The 21,644-nt window shown below is 43.1% G+C and overlaps 3 protein-coding genes and 1 pseudogene across 3 annotated transcripts in view; 2 read left to right on the top strand and 2 right to left on the bottom strand.

Moving 5' to 3' along the window:
• The first annotated feature begins 6,392 nt into the window (after positions 1-6,392).
• Positions 6,393-10,904, top strand: LOC123044174 (AP-4 complex subunit mu). The gene is made up of 13 exons (XM_044466834.1): positions 6,393-6,684; positions 6,782-6,876; positions 7,561-7,764; positions 7,985-8,101; positions 8,226-8,354; positions 8,844-8,970; positions 9,366-9,469; positions 9,558-9,662; positions 9,750-9,844; positions 9,933-10,020; positions 10,170-10,230; positions 10,324-10,397; positions 10,571-10,904. Exons 1-13 carry the CDS (start codon positions 6,627-6,629, stop codon positions 10,667-10,669), a joined length of 1,356 nt encoding a protein of 451 aa, XP_044322769.1. The 5' UTR covers positions 6,393-6,626; the 3' UTR covers positions 10,670-10,904.
• Positions 10,905-11,075: 171 nt separating this feature from the next.
• LOC123044175 (ADP-ribosylation factor-like protein 1) lies at positions 11,076-14,826 on the bottom strand (annotated as a pseudogene).
• A 228-nt stretch (positions 14,827-15,054) lies between these two features.
• LOC123044177 (dolichyl-diphosphooligosaccharide--protein glycosyltransferase subunit 4C) lies at positions 15,055-16,983 on the top strand. The gene is made up of 2 exons (XM_044466835.1): positions 15,055-15,102; positions 16,691-16,983. The coding sequence occupies exon 2, from the start codon at positions 16,691-16,693 to the stop codon at positions 16,799-16,801; it is 111 nt and encodes a 36-aa protein (XP_044322770.1). The 5' UTR covers positions 15,055-15,102; the 3' UTR covers positions 16,802-16,983.
• Positions 16,984-19,055: 2,072 nt separating this feature from the next.
• The window catches only part of LOC123039149 (wall-associated receptor kinase 4-like), a 34,796-nt gene continuing 32,207 nt past the window's right edge, over positions 19,056-21,644 (bottom strand). The window contains exon 2 of the mRNA XM_044462426.1: positions 19,056-19,270. Within this exon, the coding sequence (XP_044318361.1) occupies positions 19,056-19,270 (215 nt within the window). The remainder of the gene's footprint in view (positions 19,271-21,644) is intronic.

The raw sequence follows: 21,644 nt of genomic DNA, 5'->3' as shown, positions 1-21,644 counted from the left end.
CAGATTCAAGGATAGTTGCAAATCAGAATGAAAAGACACTCGGCAATAAGGATCAGACCTTGTCCGGCTCATTTTCGTGTCGAATGGTGCAACTCTTCTAGACCCCCTGGGGTTATCTTTGTTTCCAGTGATGCTCTGCAGCCACTGTGCCACCGTATCATCCGCTACCTCCTCTGGGTGGACCCGAGCGGTGTCTTGGTGCCTGAGTACATCCACATTGGATGATCGCGAGCTTGGAGGGGCTGGATGCGTCGATTGAGAAACACCTCCAACAAATCCATGCCAGTCACACTGTCACGGACCAATTGGACCACCCGCTCGACTAGCATGGACACCTCTATTATCTCTGTTGAAGTCATGGTCAATGAAGAGGGTTGGCGGACTCGATCCATGGTGAAGGGAGGAAGTCTGGTCGACTGACCAGGGGTCAGAATATCTTGGCAGTAGAACCAGGTCGACTGCCATTCCCTAACCGACTCAGGAAGAGTCATAGGGGGGAAAGTACTCATAACCCTCATCTGAATCCCTAAACCCCCGCACATTTGGATCACGTGCGTCCTCTCATCAGTCGGATTCACCTTCTTCATAGATTGGGAACGTCAGGTAAAGATGTGTTTGAATAGACCCCAATGCGGTCGACAACCCAAGAAGTTTTCACACAAAGAAACATACGCAGCGAGGTATGTGATAGTGTTGGGAGAGAAATGGTGAAGTTGGGCACCAAAAAAGTTCAAGAGACCCCGGAAAAAAGGATGCGAAGGCAGAGTGAAACCACGGTCAACATGAGTTGCAAGGAGGACGCACTCACCCTCCTGCGGCTGAGGCTAGATCTCGTTCCCCGGCAACCTCCAAGACCCGTCAGCAACCAAGCCTGCGGCGGCCAGATCCCCCAGATCTATCCCGGCTGCAATCCGGACCTCGACGACGACCCCCCGACTCCTCTTCTTGCCCTTCGCCATCGCTGTCGCCTTGTTCGCACGCTCCAGGGCCGCCGTCTTGTCCTTAACCATTGCGGCGGACTACGCGCGGGCGGGGCGGTAGCGTCAAGAGTGGAGGAGGGTGCGGTGGAGAATTAGAGGAGGAAGAAGGAGAATAAGGCGCATTGTGCAAATGCATCGGCCTCGACACCTTTTATGGGCATGCTTCCGAGTGGCTGACTCGTGGGCCCAAGCAATCCAATCATCCCACAATAGTCGCACGCCCGATACGTGGCAAAAAAGGTGGCACAAGAATTGAGACGCCCCTGTCTATCCACCCCGTTTACTGCGGCGCGCTCCGTCCCGCGCGCTTCCCCTAAGTTTTGAATCCCGTGAGATCCGGGAACCGTAGAGTAACCAATCGCGCCGAAGATTTCGTACCATATCAACACTCGAAGACTTCCAGTATAGTTCACTCGACGATCTCTGAATCGATCAAGGCGACTGAAATAAAGTTGAAGTTTCAACATGATTCCCAGACTCAGGAAGAATGCCTACGAAGCATAAAAATTGGGTCGGGATCAACTTCAACTCTCTTTTCATTCAGATCTCAAGCCATTTGGGGGCTAATGACGATGCCATGGACCTAGGGTAGGGTCACAGGCCTGACCTAGACGCCCTACCCAAGGTCAGTACCCTAGAATCAAGAACATACAGAGTGTAACAAGAGATACCGACTGAAGTAACTTTGGAGTGCAATCCACTCGACCAATTACCTCACTCGGATACCCCAATTCCATTCGACCAAGATAAAGTCACTCGACCATACAAGAAACCACTCAGAGTGCAGAAGACCTAGAGTCACTCAGGATGGCAACGGTCAGGCGTTCACTCCGTAGTCTTAAAGATCATTAATAGCTCTTTATAGCTGGCGTTACCAGTAACGCCCTGTCTTAATGTACATTGAACCCTGTAACGGGGGATGGCTGGGGTCCTGGCGCACTCTATATAAGCCAACCCTCCTCTGGCACAAGGGTTCGCACCCCCTGTAACACACACATCCATATTCCAGTCGACCGCCTCAAGGCACCGAGACGTGGGGCTTTTACCTCCTCCGAGAGGGGCCTGAACTCGTAAACTCGTGTGTACAACCTCACCGTAGCTAGGGCCTTGCCTCCTCATATGTACCCCCTACTCTTACTATCAGACTTAGTACCATGACAGTACCCTCGTAGACCGTTAAGCGGGAGCGTTTGTCAACGCAGTTGATGTAGTCGTGCACCTTCATGATCCGTCCTGATCAAGTACCGAACGTATGACACCTCCGCGCTCAGCACACGTTCAGCTCGTTGACGTCCTTGCCTTCTTGATCCAGTAAGATGGACAAAGTAGTAGATGAGTTCTGGCAGCATGATGGTGTGGTGACGGTGTTGGTGCTACTATCTCCGTAGGGCTTCACAGAGCACTACGAAAACTATGACCGAGGATGAACTGGAGGGAGTGGGGCGCCACATACGGCTTGGGGATCGTGGTGTGTGTTGCCCCTCTCCCTCCTCTCATATATATAGGTGGGGGTGGAGGTTGTGTGATGAAGATGGAGCATAGCCAGACTATATTATTTTGTAGGGATAAGCTTTCTTTGGCCATGTTATTTTGAGAAGACATTATTGCCTTGTTAGTATGCTTGAAGTATTATTGTTTTTATGTCAATATTAAACTTTTGTTTTGAATCTTTCAGATCTGAACATTCATGCCACAATATGTTAGGTAGCATTCCACATTAAAAATTCTGTTTTTATCATTTACCTACTCGAGGACGAGCAGGAATTAAGCTTGGGGATGCTTGATACTTCTCCAACGTATCTATAATTTTTTATTGTTCCATGCTACTATATTATATGTTTTGGATGTTTTATATGCATTAATATGTTATTTTATAATATTTTTGGGACTAACCTATTAACCTAGGGCCCAGTGCCAGTTTCTATTTTCCTTGCTTTTTAGCTTTGCAGAAAAGGAATACTAAACGGAGTCCAAACAGAATAAAACTTCACGATGATTTTTCTTGGACCAGAAGACACCCGGGAGACTTGGAGTGCAAGTCTGAATAGCCACGAGGTGGCGACAAGGGTGGAGGGCGCGCCCCCCCTACCTTGTGGGCCCCTTAGTGACCCCCTGACCTAGATCTTCCTCCTATATATTTGCAAATATTCCCAAACCCTCAAACGCATCCACGAAAAACACTTCTCCACCGCCGCAACCTTCTATTCCCGTGAGATCCCATCTAGGGGCCTTTTCCAGCATCCTGCCGGAGGGGGATTCGATCATGGAGGGCATCTACATCAACTCTATTGCCCTTCTGATGAAGCGTGAGTAGTTCACCACAGACCTACAGGTCCATAGCTAGTAGCTAGATGGCTTCTTCTCTCTCTTTGATTCTCAATACCATGTTCTCCTCGATGTTTTTGGAGATCTATCCGATGTAATCTTCTTTTGCGGTGTGTTTGTCGAGATCCGATGAATTGTGGATTTATGATCAGCTTATCTATGAATATTATTTGAATCTCTCTAAATTCTTATATGCATGATTTGGTATCTTTGTATTTATCTTCGAATTATCGGTTTGGTTTGGCCAACTAGATTGGTTTTTCTTGCAATGGGAGAGGTGCTTAGCTTTGGGTTCAATCTTGTGGTGTCCTCACCCAGTGGCAAAGTAGGGCTAGCGAGGCACGTATTGTATTGTTGCCATCGAGGATAAAAAGATGGGGTTTACATCATATTGCTTGAGTTTATTCATCTACGTCATGTCATCTTACTTAATATGTTATTCTATTCTTTATGAACTTAATACTCTAGATGCAGGCAGGAGTCGGTCAATGTGTGGAGTAACAATAGTAGATGCAGGTAGGAGTCGGTCTACTTGATACAGACGTGATGCCTATATTGCATAATCATTGCCTTGGATATCGTAATAACTTTGCACTTTTCTATTAATTGCTCGACAGTAATTTGTTCACCCACCGTATTATTTGCCTTCATGGGAGAAGCCTCTAGTGAAACCTATTGCCCCGGGTGTATTTTCCATCATATTAGTTTTCGATCTACTATTTTCCATCATATTAGTTTCCGATCTACTATTTTGCAATCTTTTATTTCAGATCTATAAACCAAAAAACCCAAAAATATTCTATCTTTTGTTTATCTATCTCTATCAGATCTCACTTTTGCAAGTAACCGTGAAGGGGTTGACAACCCCTTTATCGCGTTGGGTGTAAGTTGTTTGACTGTTTGTGTAGGTATTGGTGATTTGTGCGTTCTTCTCCTACTGGATTGATACCTTGTTTCTCAAACTGAGGGAAATACTTATCTCTACTTTGTTGCATCACCCTTTCCTCTTCAAGGGAAAAACCAACGCAAGCTGAAGAAGTAGCAGGGAACCGGACTGACCACCATGTCACCACGCATCTTTTGATCGGCCGGGCCTAGATCAACCGTCATGCCCTGCGGGAGGTAGGGGATGAAGTTGAGAGGGAAGTTCTCCATGACCGATGCAGGTGGAGGTTTCGAGAGCAGAGCAGGGGAGCGCACAATGGAAGAATGCGAATCGGCAGCAGCACACCCACCCTTGGGGACCCAGACCCCTTGCTGAGAATGGAATAGACGGAAGCAGGGTGTTGCCGCGTGTTCCAAGAATCCACAAAAAGTGCATCAGACGGTAGACGAGCATTTGCGGTGGTAGGCTGGTAAGTTGGCAGGCGAATAATTGCTTTGATGTTGATTGATCTGATGGTGCGGAGACCCAGAATTGACCATATTCTGCTTTACTTGCCTGTGCTACATATGTTTATCCTTGGAAGGAGTATGGCAAATCATCCATGATATCCAATGTTTCTCCAAGTAATCCTTAAGAGGTGGTACCGAGAATTTCGTGGAGAGATTTTGAGAAGTATCCATAACTACTCGAATTAGATGAGCAGGCCATATCCAAATGGACTTTGGGCTTCCACATCAGATGAAGGGCGGATCTCTGCAATTGTCGTATGATGACCCAATAGATTGCATTTGGCACATTTCATATGGGTTGGGCAGTCGAAAAAAGGGTGGGTTAAGGACCCATGGAAGGAGCAGACCGGCTTATTATGTGGGGAACATTGTGTGGAGTCACGAGGCGATGTAGATTGACACGTGCAGATACAGTCATAACAAATCATGTAGTACGTACCAGGGCATTGGGCGGCAAGGTGTCCAACATCACCACAATTGGAGCATAAATTGAGCCTTTCATAGATAAAGCTTGATGAGGGTACAATATGAAGGTCCCAGATTTCAGCAATTCTTTGGTCAGAGTAGCCCACTTTCTGAAAGTCCAAAATATGATGAAGCAAGAATTGTGGCAAGGAGTTCCAATTTTCCCTCTTAAACCGTCAACCTTCAAAACGCCAATTATGATTCCTAAAGGTGTCATTAAATGCTGATTGAAATGTGCTAAAGACCAGCCTAAAGTGTAGTGAATTATGGCATGATTCCATGAATGGCTCCTTACCCAAAACGGGACCGGGTGTGTGGTCCAAAGAATTGCCGGTCGCCGCCGGTGAGGATTCCGGTAGTGGCTCCGACCGAGACCTGTGATGAACATCCCTCTGGAGACCAAATTTGGAAAGCTCATAGGAAATTGGCTCAACTTCATGATCCCGAATTAAGAAATACAAATTTGGCTTTATCGCAATCGAAGAACGAGCAGAAATCTCAGGAATCTAAGCGTCAGCATGCCACAAAGAACTCTGAATGAAAGGACCAAGAATACCAGGACGGAATAGTTGAAAATGGCAAATAAAGTCCGGCCAAATCCTATCCTTGAGGCCATATATGAAATGCCCAACCTTGTTAGAAGCAACCGAGAACCGAAATGTTCTCCCATCAAAAGCCCGAGGAGGAGAAGTGAATCGTGGAGCCAAACCGTTGACGCACCTGATCCAAAACTGCAAGACCGGGGGAGAAGTCCCAATGGAGAAGGCCCTCCATCGGCTCCAAGATTAGAGATCACCAGTGTAGCTAGGTGGAGGTGGGGTGTTGGTGGGGGTGGGGGTGGGAGATCGCCATTGTAGCTATGGTGCATTTTTATGCATGATGGTGATTATTTGCATGTGCATCATACTTGGAAAAGGAAAGGTCCAAATCCATTTGCAATATTGCAATCTACTGCTCTATGCGCAACTATGCTTGTGACACTTACAGGATTTGGTTTTCTTGTTTTTCATATTTACTCCCTCTGTTAAAGAGCGTTTTTGACTCTTATATGGGACGAAGGGAGTACTAAATTCAGTTAATTTTTTTTTAACAGAATCCAGTTCGTTTTCCCTATAAACACTCAACACAGCAAATGTTTCAGTTTGATGCCTGATCTGCCAGCGGTTGCGCACAAGACAAGACGATAAAATCCATCTGGCCGAGATAAGAAAAAAAAAACTCGTGGCCAGTCAGCCGCCGTCCGATCAGAAACCAACGCCCGCGATCGCTTGATCCAGCGTCCCGTGCCGCTGCGCGCGGGCCTCGTCGGCGTCTTCTCCCCCCTCGTCTCCACCTCCCCGTGCTCGTTCACGCTGCCTGTTCCTCGAACCGCCGCGGCGTCACGTCACAGCCACGGGACACGTTGCCTGAGGAGGGGGGAGCCGGAGGCCGGCGAGGCAGAGGAGGGCGCGCGGGGGAGAGATGATCTCGCAGTTCTTCGTGCTGTCGCAGCGCGGCGACCACATCGTCTTCCGCGACTGTAAGATCTGGATCCTGCCCCCTCGTTCCATTCGCAGAATTTGTCGTGACCTGCCGCTGATTTGGGGTGGGGATGTTGGCGGGTGGGCGGGATGCAGATCGCGGCGAGGTGCCCAAGGGCAGCGCGGAGATCTTCTTCCGGAAGGTCAAGTTCTGGAACGAGGACGAGGCCGAGGAGGCGCCTCCAGTGTTCGTATGCATCTGCTCCCCTCTCCCTGCTTGCCTCTTGTTATTCATACTGGGCAATCTGATAAACCATCCTAATTTCGAGGTTTTTGGGTGCTGAGTTGTGGTGTTACGTTGAAGTGATAGGCTGATTAGCTATGTTTATTATGGGTTGTCGAATATGTGTTGAGAAGCTTAATAGCATCACCGACTTCCAGATAGAACGTGAGCTTACAGATCGCTGGTTCTGTTTGGAATCATTGTGCGTCCAATATGTTAATTCCTTTCACGATAATTGAGCATTTGGTTAGGTGCATAGGGTGCATCTGCATTCCTGTGTAAGTAGTTCCTAAGGCAAATGCTTTAGATGGACTGAGAAAATAAAATGATTAGTCCCTCCTCCAGCAACTCTTCAACTGTGTAGGAGGTCTGGGAAGTGGGGACTAAGCTCATCAGGAAGGAAGCTTTTAGTGCATGTTCTCCATTATGGTTCTTTTGGTAGTGAGAAGGTTTATAACATGATGCATTGTTAGTTCCATATCAAATGCGCATGAAGCTTGCCTTGGAGGATCTGCTTGATAAAGTGAAGGAGTGAGTGTTACCTATGTGTATGGAAGAGACAACAATGATTGCATTCCTCTGTCTGTCGATTCACCCATTTCTTTGCCACTTGATCTGATATGTGGCATTTTCTACATTTTGTAAATGACAGAATATCGATGGGGTTAATTATGTCCATGTCAAAGTCGCGGGATTATTTTTTGTGGTAACCACAATGGTCAATATCTCGCCGTCGCTTCTCTTGGAACTTCTGCAAAGGATCGCACGTGTTACCAAAGACTATCTCGGTGTTCTAAATGAAGATTCCCTGAGGAAGAATTTCATTTTAGTGTACGAGTTGCTTGATGAAGTTATCGTAAGTACCCCGCAGTCCACACTACCTTTCTTCATACAATATTAACCGCAACCTGTTCTGACCATGTTTTTGGTCCACTAGCAAATTTTAATGTGTGTTTATCAAGCAGTTGGTGTGGTTTTGAAGTGGCTAATGTGATTCATCTGTTTAGGACAAAACACAATGTTATCATCTTCTGGTAGAACTATGTCATTATTTATGTGTTGAATTGTGTAATTAGGACTTCGGATACCCACAAACAACTTCTACCGAGGCTCTGAAGTCGTACATATTTAATGAGCCAATCATGGTTGATGCTGGACGGTTGCCACCACTTGGTCCTGCTGCTATGTTCATGGTAAAACCTCTCCCTATTATCCCAAGAAAACATGGCTTTAGGGTCTCACTTGACCAAGCAGTGTGCTGCTCACCATTTTACTCTGTTAATCTCATAGTTTCATTTGACAAATTGTCTAATGCAGCAAGGCACAAAGCGGATGCCGGGTACAGCTGTGACAAAATCAGTTGTTGCTAATGAGCCAGGTGGGAAAAAGAGGGAGGAAATTTTTGTTGATATCATTGAGAAAATAAGTGTGACATTCAGCTCTAGTGTAAGTTCTGATATACACATGCCTTGTTGCTGTTTTTCCTTTTCTTCTTCCTGACCTGAAATCTCAAACATGTTGCTGTTCTGTAGTATTAATAGTGATTACTAAGTAGTTCAACTTGCTGCACGTAGTTAGTTGATTTGCCTTACTGTCAAAATTTGCTCCTTTATTATTCAGTTTCTTATCCCACTAGTATCTCCGCGTTTACAACTTAAAATTGGACATGCATAAGATGCTATGTTGTTGCCCCTTACTGTAAAATTCCAAATCAATGGGATAGGGACCATATTACCTTTTGGTTCTGAATAGCTCGAATGGGATATTTGCACTTTGTGAGGCACCACATATTATCAACCTACTCCTGAGTAGTTAAATGGCAGTTCCTTTTGTTTGTCTTGTGTCATATAACTAGGATGAATACATGCTTTGTTCTAATGCAACACTAGTACTTCCATGTACTTACTACCTTCTATCTGAAATTTCATTATACAGGGTTATATACTTACCTCTGAGATTGATGGAACCATCCAAATGAAAAGTTACCTTAGTGGAAATCCAGAAATCCGCCTAGCTCTGAATGAGGATTTAGGCATTGGAAAGAATAGCTCTTCTACACATGGTATGTCTGTTAACTTTTCTTCCTTTATTACCCAACTTAGGAAAATGGTGTACTACTATTTTTGTGGACTTCCGGATATCTATAAACATGACCTGAATTTTATGTTTCTTCACTGTTCTTTGATTTTGTGCTCATAGTGTTGAAAACGTGTTACATTTTTTGCTTGATGGGTTATTCAATGGGTACATTCAACCATTAATGTCAGTGGAGTCCTTCTATTTGCATTTTGTCTTATCGTACAATTCCTATCTTCAGTTCTTCACCAAAAAAACTTTTTACCACTTGAACAAAGTGAGTTTGATGTGCTGTTGCTATCATGTAAATTTGATCTGCTTACCATCATTTTATTTTCTTACATCTTATGGATTAACAATACTACAAATGCTTGATACCAGATTACAGAAGTTCTTCTGGAGGAGGATCAGTTGTTCTTGATGATTGTAACTTCCATGAGTCAGTGCAGCTTGACAGTTTTGACATTGACAGAACTCTGCATTTAGTAAGTACTACTGATATGAATTTCTTCCTTTTTTTTCTCCAAATAAGCACAGCAGCAAAATTTTACAATCATATTTACCAATGAGCAGATACCACCTGATGGAGAATTTCCAGTGATGAACTACCGGATGACTCAAGAATTTAAGCCGCCCTTCCGTGTCACCGCACTAATTGAAGAAGCTGGTCCATCTCGGGTAAGGTATTTTGTGTTTTTGAGGCTGATAAATTAATATTTCTACATTGGTGTATCTCCATTCAAGATCTTGATTTATGTTACACAGGCTGAAGTTCTATTGAAAATACGGGCAGACTTTCCTGCGAATGTGACTGCCAACACAATCACAGTACAAATGCCAGTGCCCTCTTACACAATGAGGTCAGTTGCAGATTTATTTTGTTCTTTTTAGTTGATACAAAGCGAAACATTATCTTCTTCTTCTGATGCGTTATGGATTACTTTGTAGGGCAAGTTTTGAACTGGAAGCTGGAGCAGTTGGACAGACAACGGATTTTAAAGAAGGAACTAGGAGACTGGAGTGGAATCTAAAGAAGGCAAGTTCCAAAAAGGATTTAATTTTTTCTTTGATCTTGTTTGAGCTCTATTATATGCACGCCCTATTTGAAGATGATTACATGCAATGCAAACCTGAATTCGTTAGCCAATTTGCTGTGCTTTGCTGAACAATTTTAACTTTTGGCAGATTGTTGGCGGTTCTGAGCATACCCTTCGTGCAAAACTCACATTTTCCCAGGAGTCACATGGTATGCATTTGTCTTTGGCATGCCTTGTCTATGCTCTGAGTGGCTTGCCTGCTATACTGCATTTTTTGTGACACGCATCTTTCTGGAATGCAGGAAATCTCACAAAGGAAGCCGGGCCAGTAAACATGAATTTCACTATACCTATGTACAATGCTTCAAAGTTGCAGGTAAGACCATCTGCTGCCAAGTATGCGATCTTTGTGCTAGATACATCCGTTTGAGCGACAAGTAGGTAGTATGATTTAGCTGTTCTGTTATTAGGTGTGTTTGAACAGCTAGTTGCTCCATGTAGCTTTTATGCTTCCTGAACACGACTGAACTGTTCCCTTCGCCTCTGCAGGTCAGATATCTTCAGATAGCGAAGAAATCCAAAACATACAATCCATACAGGTGGGTGAGATATGTGACGCAGGCCAACTCGTATGTAGCTCGTCTATGAGGACATTGTACAATTCCAAAGGCATTTCCCACCTGTTCCTTGTGCAATTATCTTGGACCGACTTGAAGCTTGGACAGAGTGACATGTATTGTAACTCTATAGTGGGATCCCAACATCACTCTGCTCCTCTAGCTTAACTTTCTTTTAGTGTCATATTTTCCTTCTGCGATATGCGGAATATACATGATGGTGTTTGTATTCTGAGAAATGAATAAATTTCTTGTTCATCTGGCAATTACAAACTGAAACTGTCTCACTTCGGAAATGCATTCTTTTTCTGTGGACAAAACTAGACGTACTCCCTCTCACAAATATATAATGTTTTAGATATTTCAATATGGACTACATACGGACCAAAATGAGTGAACAAACACACCAAAGCATGTCTATACAAATGATTCAGAAAAAAGCTAAAACATCTCGTATTTGTGAACAGAGGGAGTACTCACTCAGCATGTTCATGCTTCAAGAATATGTACATACGGACTGAAACGAGTGAACAAACACACCAAAACATATCTATATACAAATGATTCAGAAAAGAGCTAAAACATCTTATATCTGTGAACACCAAAACATATCTATATACAAATGATTCAGAAAAGAGCTAAAACATCCTTATACTTGTGAATGGTGGGAGTACAAAGCACATGCTCAACATTGCCACCCAGCATGTAATCATGCTTCAAGAAAAAGGAAGATCATATGAACACGAATCTGGACGAGTAACACAATCGTTTCTGGCATCGCTACAACAGAATTCCTACTGCAAGTACTGCTCCAAGAGCCACATCTAAGGCATTTTGTTCTGGGGCTATAGCCGAGTGAGGATGACGATGGGCTTCAACTGATCATGACATTGTACTAAAGTGCGTATACACGAGATCAACGACATCAGCCAGCGTCCTCAAATGCTTTGTGCTTCTGAAAATCAAAGGTGCCAGAGTTTGAGTCATGGTGCTAAATCTTCGCATATGTGTTGGTGCGTGCCCTCAGCCTCGGTGCGCCTGCCCTTTCCCATTTCTTCTACCAACCACTCGATACCCAGTTTGATCCCCGTCCTGCCATAAAGGTCATAAAACCAAAGAGGTCTGCACACCTTTATTCATGTCTACTGGTCAAGAAGCAAAGACTTCCAAGTGGCTAGTTCAATGATATCCTTGACTATTACACATTCATAGAAGAAAAAAATATTAAGCGATGTATATTTAAATAAGAATGAGTTAAGCGGTGCAGTTGCCAGCCTAAACTGAATCACTGAATCTCCATCTTGTGAAGAAATTAGTAGAAATATGCATAATAATGGATCATCTTTCAGTATGAGGCAAATAAGCTTGGGAAAGGTATTGCTCTACTTACCCATCAAACGCAGATCCCGCCACAAACATATATGGCCTCTCGTCAAACTCTTTAAGGTGAAGATGTCTGTCCAATTCTTCTTCTCTGACAGCTGCTGGTAAATCCTGTTGAGAGGAGCATCCAAACATGAAAATACAAGAGGCATGAGGAAAATGGCTAAAAGCAACATATCAAGATGAAATGAACTTGCAGAGGACTCAAAGGAATAATATGGACAACAACAACAACAACAACAACAACAACAAAGCCTTTCAGTCCCAAACAAGTTGGGGTAGGCTAGAGTTGAAACCCATAAGATATAGAAACCAAGTCATGGTTCTGGCACGTGGATAGCTAATTTCCACACACCCCGGTCCATGGCTAAATCTTTGGTGATACTCCAGTCCTTCAAGGAATAAGATGGACAATTATTTATTTCCACAACATGTCTCTCGTCTTCAAAATGTGAATATCATCAAGGACGATAAGAATGCGTCAATTCTTGAACAACTTCAGTTATGCGCATGCACATGGTTAAAGTATGTTTCTCGTCTTCCATACTCTGAGCTCTACATGATGTGTATTCAAAACCTAGGGAGCATGGAAATTGACATCCTCTGACACTTAAACAGCTGTAGGTTGGTTTACAGCTGTGCATTGTATGCACATGGAAAGGAATTTTCCCAGAAGTACCAATTTTCATCCAAGCAATTGCAGTTTTCAGTTCAGAGTGAAAGCATCGAGTTTTGTAAGGTAATTTAAGTATAGTGTATAGAACTCAACCTGTTTGTTGGCAAATATGAGTAGTGGCGCCTCTTGCAGATCCTCGTGACGAAGTACTTTCTCTGCAACAAAAATGTTTGAGTCACCATTCACTCCAGTAATGATCCTAACTTTTCCAGACCTATGAAAGACTTTACTAGAACATACAGTTACATCACAAGTTACACGAATGTTTTGTGACGAAAGAAACAGAAGCAACTTACCAAGAGCAGATTTGGCATCTTCAAATGTCGATGCGGAGGCAGAGTCGATAACATATACTATAGCATGAGCCTCGTCATAATATTTCTCCCATATAGTTCTTAGGCCAGGCTGTCAAAAACATGTAATTAGCATTAGAATTTGCAATGTCTAGAAAAAGAATGCTATCTACATTGTAGGCTTCGTGGAATTTTGGAATGAAGTTTATTTTGCCTGTTAGCTTTCACAAAGTGAAGGTCATAACTACAGTTTAGTATGCTTCCTTAAGCAAAACTTAAACCACATAATGGGAAAGGTCTAACTTGTCAATTCAGTATTACCAAAGCTTATGTTCTTAAAAGGCTGAAAGTACATCAGACAGCAGTAGTAGTAAGAGAGAACCTTCCATAAAAATATTAGGTACATGATCACGAACGTAGACCAGGATCTCTGTAGTATCAAGTATAAGGTCTTACTTAAGATAAGCATTTGCTGCAGTTTTGCCATAAACGTGAAAAAACTTATAAACATGATGGTTACATGCCTTCAGTATAAGCATCAACTCTAATGTTCAACTAATTTGCATGTCCAGAGGAAACTTTTGAGGCTTCTAAATAAGGGATGAAAAGTTGAAAACTGACCGACAATTGTCACTTATCTAATCCAGGTACTTTGGTTGCAAAATGAAGTGTATTCTATCTCCAGGTATTAAAGTAAGATCATAAAAAAAAGAAAGTACAAATGCATTGATCTTAACATCAATTAGTTCCTTTTTTTTCCTTACATGGGAATGGGATCTTTATTGGTCAGCTAAAGGTTTAGAAAGCAGTGAAATGCAATCCATTAACCAGTGCAACCAAGCATTAGTGTATTGTCCGGTTCTAGCAAAATTAGATACAACATGTGCAGCTCTACTATGGTTGCAATTAATCTTCTCGAGCAAGATCTCTCTATTTCCAGATTTCATGATTTTGATCTCCGTTAATGAAAATGGAGGCCGGAGAATTAGCAAATATCAACCTATCTTTGATGAAATTAAAATAGTCCTGAATGACGAATGGAGAAATTTCATAGAATAGCTTGTCGGCCACAAATTTTGGTCAATAGCACAAGAAACCATACCTGACCTCCCAGATCCCAGAAAACAAGTTTTACATTTGCATCTTCAATACGTCTAATATTAAGCCCCACAGTTGGACCAATACGATCATGTGGAAGCCCTTCTCCTTTCAAATAGATTGACTTCAACTTTTCTAGCAAGGTCTGCATATTCATTACTGGAAGCATGCCAACTTTTGGTATGAATCTAATAAAATAGAGTACAAATAGAGTCAATCCTCAACAGAGGGACGCTGACACGATAAGGGAGATAGCTGGCTCAATACTTCATACATGTAAACATAAGTTTGAGATGAATTTACCGTCTTCCCAGCCTTATGGACTCCAAGGATGAGCACACGGAACTCTGTCTTGCTGAACACATGGTTCCATAGGCCATGTAGCAAGGAGAACATTGCTGGTATTCCCCACTTCCCAATCAGATACCAGCTTATTGTTGTGCAGGCCATCCCTGAAACTGAAACAAACCAATGCGCATCAAATCGGCGGCGGCGCGAACAAAAACTATCAAGGAGAAGAGGGTAAAACATGCAAATCACGGCGCGAAGGAGAAGATCTGGGTCGCTCACCGGAGAAGGAGGCGGCGCGCGGCGATCAGATCGCTTCGCCCCCTCGCCGACGTCGCCGTCGCGCGCGGTCGGTCGGTCGGTCGTTCGCCTCGCTCGTCCCCGGCAAGCACTGGAGCCGAGAATGCGCGACTTGTTCTCACAGCACAGTTTTTTTTTTTGACGGGGTGTTCTCGCAGCACTGGAGCGTTGACATTACTCCCCAAAGTCGCATGGGCTACAAATACACAGTGCCTTAAGCCCAGATGAACCCAGCCGGCCCAGTAATCGCGGAGTCGTCACAAAGACCTGTAACCCCGGCCCACGTCTTCTTCTGCTCTTCCTCCCCGCAACTCGGCAGTTTCAGCGCAGTGCACTCGGCAGCCAGGACCAACGACGCGGCGACGACGGCGAGCGTGACCGCGAGCGCGCCAAGTCTCCCTACAGATCCGCGCGGCGGCCGGCAAGGTGCGGTCCTCTCCCTCCGTCTCACCTGCTCTCTTCTCTCAGATCGCACAGCAAATTTTTGCTCGCGCGAAGAGTTCCTGCCCATCACGCCGCAGCTTCTTCTGTCTTCCTCGTCGTGGTATCCGGCAGATCCGTTCGATTTGGGGCGGGATCCGTAGTGGAGTCACAAGGGGGTGACTGAGTGACGCGGCTCCTCTGCCGCGATCTCGTGGCTGGATCAGCTTTGCATCCCGTGAGATCTCGTTCGATTTGATTCCGGAATTCCGGCAGGAAATGGCTCGGGCTCAGTCCACTCTGCCCCTTTTGTTGGATTTTGTTCGTAGGTTTAGGGTAATTGTTATGGTGCTCTTTGGAGGATCACCCGGTGGGTGTGGCATGCCATAGGTGAGTGAACGTAATCCGCTTGGTCAGGTTCAGGCGCCAGATGCAGTAGCCTGATATCCTTTTAGGATGAATTTTTAAAGTAATTCTCCGGTTTTAGCCGTAAGAAGATTATGCAACCCACGGAGCAGATTAAGCTATGTTGAGTGAACAGCTCAGGAGCTGAATTTGTACATGTTGATAGATAATATGATCACACAAACCCTTGCATACAAGAAGAGTTCTCTTGGCAGTAGAAACTTGGGAAGGGTAATGAAGATATGAAGACCCATGAATTGGTGCACCCGGAAGACCGTGTTATGTGTGTTTCTCTGTATAGCTATCATTGCACGTTTCCTACATGTTCTATTACACTGCAGAGATAGTGCTCTTGTACAGCAGTTAACTAAATTTCACCTTCATTCATGTGTTGCACTGGATCTGGTTATCGAAATTTTGTTTCTGTTATCTTCCATCTTTCTGTCTTGCTTTCATTTGAAACTTTCTCTAGATATTGGTAGCCCTGAATTATTAGATTTTGCAGCATGCCCACAGTAGTGCAGGTTCAGTCGCACCATCTTATGTAATCTAGCTCTATACATCAGTAGCAGTATGCTCTTCATAGCTCTACACCACTAAAAGTTTATCTAGCTAGTCTCCCATCTTCCACGACTCATCCCTGAACTACAGTAGGCATAGGACACCCTTCCCATGTCAGGTACATGGATGGCCTAATTTGTATTTTGGACATGCAAGGTTCCTTAATCAATGCATATCATGATAAAAGTGGACTGCACTTAACCCCAGTTTATTTGCTATTCCTACGTATCTTTTTGGAGAAAGTGGAGTCAGAGTGATGCTGACTTGGTGACATCCCAATCTGTCATCAAATTAGATTTGTTGGAACATGCCCCAGAGCTCAGAGATCTTTGTTTGGAATTATCAGGACCATATGATGGTTAAGCAGGGCTTTGCCACATGTTTGACTTGCTGCGTTTTGTATTGACAACCTATCACCATAATCCTATAGTAGCTTCTTGCTGCTTCTTGCCCTCCTTTCCGACACTACACACACAACTCGTTTATAACCTCTGTTTGTATGTTGTACTTTAGCCTTTGCTTCCATGGCATATACTTCTGACAAGTGGCAACCAGTAGATTTGATTATCATCATGGATTGCCTGTTTTCACATCTTAACTATCCTTTGTTTGCCAATGTTTTCTGCAGATGTTTGACGATCAAGACTTGGGTTTCTTCACCAACTTCCTGGGGATCTTCATCTTTGTGTTGGTCATCGCGTACCACTTTGTGATGGCAGACCCGAAGTATGAGAACTGATCGCCTTTTGTTTAGCAATGAGACCGTATTATACTCGGAGCAAATAGGGAAATGTGTCGGTTAATGGTAACAGAGCGCTTGACAGATCTTCTTAAGTGCAATTACCTGGCATTGTGACTTGAATCATGTTTAATCTGTTGAACAAGTGAACTGTGGAGATTTCAAAAGATTGATTTACTATCTGCCTATGTTGTACCCTGCTTGTTATTTGCTGTTTGATGATGTGATCTGTATTGCCTTTTGGGTTGCAAAATTCTCGTATCTGGGACTTGAATCCCCTAGCTTCATTTTTGCTATGTTCTTCAACGATATAACTATTTTATCTAATCAACAAAGCTTGCCGGATGGCATTCCATAAAAATGAAAAGATAATATGCACTGGAACCTTGTCGATGAAGCAGGTTTGTCTTCTTCACCTTGTTTTACCCATGCCAAGGCCATACACCTATGGGTTGACGGTGCACAAATCACAATTACATGTGCTTTGTTTTTCCTGCCATTTATCAGTCTTCTGTATTCAGAGAATGGAAGTTGTTAAGATTTTGGATTGTGCTTAAGCAAACCTTTTTCTATGGTGCTAGAAAAAATGAACCGTTCAATTGTCCTGGGGTCTGTCTGGATGGACGTGAAGGGGGCATCCGTGGAATTGACGGTACAGCATGTTTGAAAAAATGACCACTGTGGGTTATTTTAGTTCCATTGTTACAACAAACACCAGCAAGACAAAATGGCAAAATGTTGTCATAACTCTTGCATGAAATATACTCTGAGAAGCAAAATTTATCTCAATTCTTGCAACAAGAAATATGCTGATAAACAGCCACAGAAAAATCTAACACTCTTGACTGCAGTACATGTGTTTGGCCGAATAAGGCATTATTCTACTCCCGTCTTCATATAATAATGAATTGTTCTGCAAACCCGCTACTAAGAAATACTATTTAGTTGCAAAGATAAAAAAGAAATGCAAACTAACAACTTCAAATACTTGTGAACCAGATAAGCGAATGACATAAGCTCTCACCCCGGACATTATCAAAAAGAAAAGAAAAAACGTCTCACCCCGAACTGAAGAAAGAACTAGATGCTTCTGAATGAGATTTATCATCCATATGAATGGCGAAAGGTTGAAAACTAGAGACAAGTGGTTGGATTTCTTCTTCGCTCCTTTGAACAGCATGACATGAGGCCAACCTTTTTGTTCGCAAATATTGTAATGTACTCTCCACTTGCTTCATAGTAGGCCTTTCTTCTCCCTTGAGACGCAAACACGACTCCGCAAGAGAGGCAATGATACAAATTTCATCCTCGCTTGCTTCTTCAAGAACTTGAGTGGCTACCACCTCTCTTACTGACTTTGTTTTAATCTCTGTAATGAAGTAGATGGACAAGTTTTGCTTTGAACCTGAATTACTTCTAAAAACAGGCTCTTTTCTTGTAAGTAACTCTATGAGTACCACACCAAAACTATACACATCGCTTTTCTCATTTAGTTGCCCAGTTTGATAATACTCTGGATCCAGGTATCCGAATGTTCCTTGTACATTTGTGGTAACATGAGTTTGGTCAATAGGAACTGTTCTTGAAGCACCAAAATCTGAAACTTTAGCGGTGAAATTTCCATCTAACAAGATATTCGAGGACTTCACATCACGATGAAAGACCGATATCGAGGCAGATGTATGTAGATAACAGAGAGCTCCAGCAGTTTCTTGAGCAACCCTCAAACAATCATCCCAGGATAAACATAGTCTACCAGTTGGCTCACCATGCAAAACATCAAATAGAGAGCCATTAGGGATAAAATCAGATACTAAGAGCGGCACTTCTGTTTCAAGACAACATCCAAAGAGCTTTACGATATTTCGGTGATTTATCTGGGAGAGGATTACAACCTCATTAATAAACTGATTGATCTCAGATTCCTCAACAAGTTTTGACTTTTTTATAGCCACCACACGTTGGTCTCATAAGATGCCTTTGTATACCATGCCATGTCCTCCACGGCCTACAATACGAGTTTCATCAAAGTTGTTTGTTGCCTTCTCCAACTCCTCTAAGGAGAAAATCATTGTTCTATCACTTGCATTTTCATCTGATAATATGAGTTGTTCCAATAGAAGGCCTTGGTTTTTCTGGAAATAAAGCCTGCGCTGTTGTTTTTTGACACATCTTTTCCATCGATAGGAGATGGACATTCCACTCAAGCCAAGAAGTAGCATTCCAAAGCCCGCACCCAGCCCAATGGTAACACCTATGTAAAACCATATGCCAATAAGCTTATTGTCATTTTCATATACTCCATAATAATTGAAAGGTAGGTACCTATGACGAGAGTTTTCTTTTTGGTAGTGGTGCACTGCATTTTTTTGGGATCATATTTTGTTCTCGGAGGACAACAGATGAAGTCTCCAATGATATTGTGGCACGTCCCTTCACAATTTTTTGGGTCAAGGCACTCATCGACATCTGCAAAATGAGGCACATCTTGGTAAGGTGCACAAGCAAAACAATATCAAAGAAAAACATTATTTTCCCAAGGTAATACATATGTTCTTGTCTTCTTGACAAGATTAGGAGATTTGAATCAGAATATTAGCCATGTCATGTGGCAGAAGACTAGCTGTCGTAGAACTTGGGCGGGTAATATATTGGCTATCATACCTAGAACGATGGCTGACTAAAACACGACTGCAAGCAATAACACGTGCATATCGTCAGCCTTTTTCATGGAACCGACATTTCCAGTTCTACTGGTAGCTAAATAACCATTTTTCGAGGAAGATAGCCAGACAACTAGGTACCTATAATCTGACTCAATTTTTTTTCTTTTTTGTCTGAATAATCTGACTCTAATTCTAAGATTGCCTATGAGCCACGCAGACTGTTTGATATATAATTTTAACCGCTGAGGTCACGCCTTTTCCCCGAAAAGGAGGATAACTCCTTTGGGCATATTTAACATGGTCATAGTTCCTGAAATAATGTATAACATTTTCACCTTCGTGAAGCCATTGACCTATCTTACAACGACTCCAATGCAGAACGTCAACATTTTTTTATTGTAGTGCAAATTGTGGGCTTTGATTGGGGGTTAGGAAAAAGATTATCGTAGTGCAAATTGTGGGCTTTGAGGGATTAGGTTTACCCTTTTAAAATGCATAGTGATCTTTTGGGGTCGAAATTTGCTTAATTCCATGGACCACCACCAACATAAGGATTTTACATGCCTTTTTAAAAATCGCTTTAAAGAGAGGCTATAGGGCTCTTGATGGTGAGGTGCCATAATTTACATTAAAGGGGAGTCTACGGTTGTAATGGCAGGTTTAGTGTTTGTACATTAGTCCGTAGTCTCTCAAAACCACATCCTGAATTAACTCAATTAAATCAAATCTTATAAAAACCCCAACTAAATCAAAACTTTCCTTGCTTCCCGTACACTATCCAAATCAAATTGAATCTTACAAAAACCTCACCTAAATCAAAACATTCATTGCCTTCACTAACCATACTCAAATAAAATCAAATCTTACCAAAATCCAAAATATGGTGGGTGTAAGGTATATGTCGGACACGATTGATGTTTTTTTTTTGTGTGTGGGAAAATTCTAATCTATTCATCAAACATCATGGTAGTAAGAACACCAGATAAATAAATTATATTATGTTTGTAGACCACCAGTGATGACTATAAGCACTGATGCGAGTCAAAGGCGCGCCGCCGTCATCACCCCTCCCTATCGGAGTCGGGCAAACCTTATTGTAGTAGATAGCCGGGAAGTCGTCATGCTAAGGCCCCAAAGGACCAGCGCACCAGAATGACAACTGTTGCCGATGAAGAGAACCATAGATCCAGATAATCCAATATGTAGGCACACATAAGCGGATGAATGAAGACCAAACACCAAACAGATCCATCGAAGACAAACACCAAACATATCCCGTAAAATCCGCCGGAGACACACCTCCACACACCCTCCAATGACACTAGACACGCCACTAGAACAGAGGCTAGGCGGGGAGAACCTTATTCCATCTTTTGGGAGTCGTCATTGTCTGAAAGCACAAGTGCTCCTTGGGTGATTTTGGTAATTAATGTCAACATATCTCTTGTTGGACTAATATTTTTATCTAGTATATTTCAGATGAGTTCAACAATGGCGTGGTAAGGACAAGAGGATGTGGAACCCCTCAAAATGCTAAGGACAAAGATTGGCAAAAGCTCAAGACTCTTCATTTATATTTTAGTGATCCAAGATCACATTGAGTCCATAGGAATACTATTAAAAGGGGATGAGGTGTTGCTTAATGGTCTACTTGCTCAAAGTGCTTAGTGATATTGCTCCAAAGCCCTCAACCACTTTCTCATTTCCAAATATGTCCAAAACTCAAAGTCAAACTCGGCCCCACTGAAATGATCCATCCGGCGCCACCGAGTTCATTTGACATAGCCACTGCCAGAAACCCTAGCAATTCGGTTACACCGATACGGATCTCGGTCTCACCGAGATGGCCCTGCAAACTCTATGTTTCCCTTCGTAACATTTTAGTCTCACCGAAATGAGCAGTCGGTACCACCGAGTTTGCTTGACCAACTCTCTGTTTGCTCTTTGCTAAAATCGGTCTCACCAAGTTCAAGCAATCGGCTTCACCGGGATGAGGTTTTGCCCTAGCCCTAGCACATTGGTCACACCGAGTTGTTCCAGTCAGTTCCGCCGAGATTCCTAACATTCACATTTTGAACTGAATCAGTCTCACCGAGTTCTTCTATTCGGTCTGACCGATTTGGGTCAAATGTGTGTAACGATTGGATTTTGTGTGGAGGCTATATATACCCCTCCAC

This window comes from Triticum aestivum, chromosome 2B, assembly GCF_018294505.1.
Source record: "Triticum aestivum cultivar Chinese Spring chromosome 2B, IWGSC CS RefSeq v2.1, whole genome shotgun sequence".
Classification (NCBI taxonomy): domain Eukaryota; kingdom Viridiplantae; phylum Streptophyta; class Magnoliopsida; order Poales; family Poaceae; genus Triticum; species Triticum aestivum.
Note: the sequence above shows the minus strand (reverse complement) of the source record. Positions and strands in the feature narration are given on the sequence as shown.

Bases quoted from the DNA above. Each gene is read 5' to 3' on its own strand.
- LOC123044174 (XM_044466834.1), top strand. From the start codon at position 6,627: ATGATCTCGCAGTTCTTCGTGCTGTCGCAGCGCGGCGACCACATCGTC. The intron at 6,685-6,781 runs GTAAGATCTGGA...GGCGGGATGCAG, and splicing joins CCACATCGTCTTCCGCGACT to ATCGCGGCGAGGTGCCCAAG. The intron at 10,231-10,323 runs GTATGCATTTGT...TCTGGAATGCAG, and splicing joins ATTTTCCCAGGAGTCACATG to GAAATCTCACAAAGGAAGCC.
- LOC123044177 (XM_044466835.1), top strand. From the start codon at position 16,691: ATGTTTGACGATCAAGACTTGGGTTTCTTCACCAACTTCCTGGGGATC.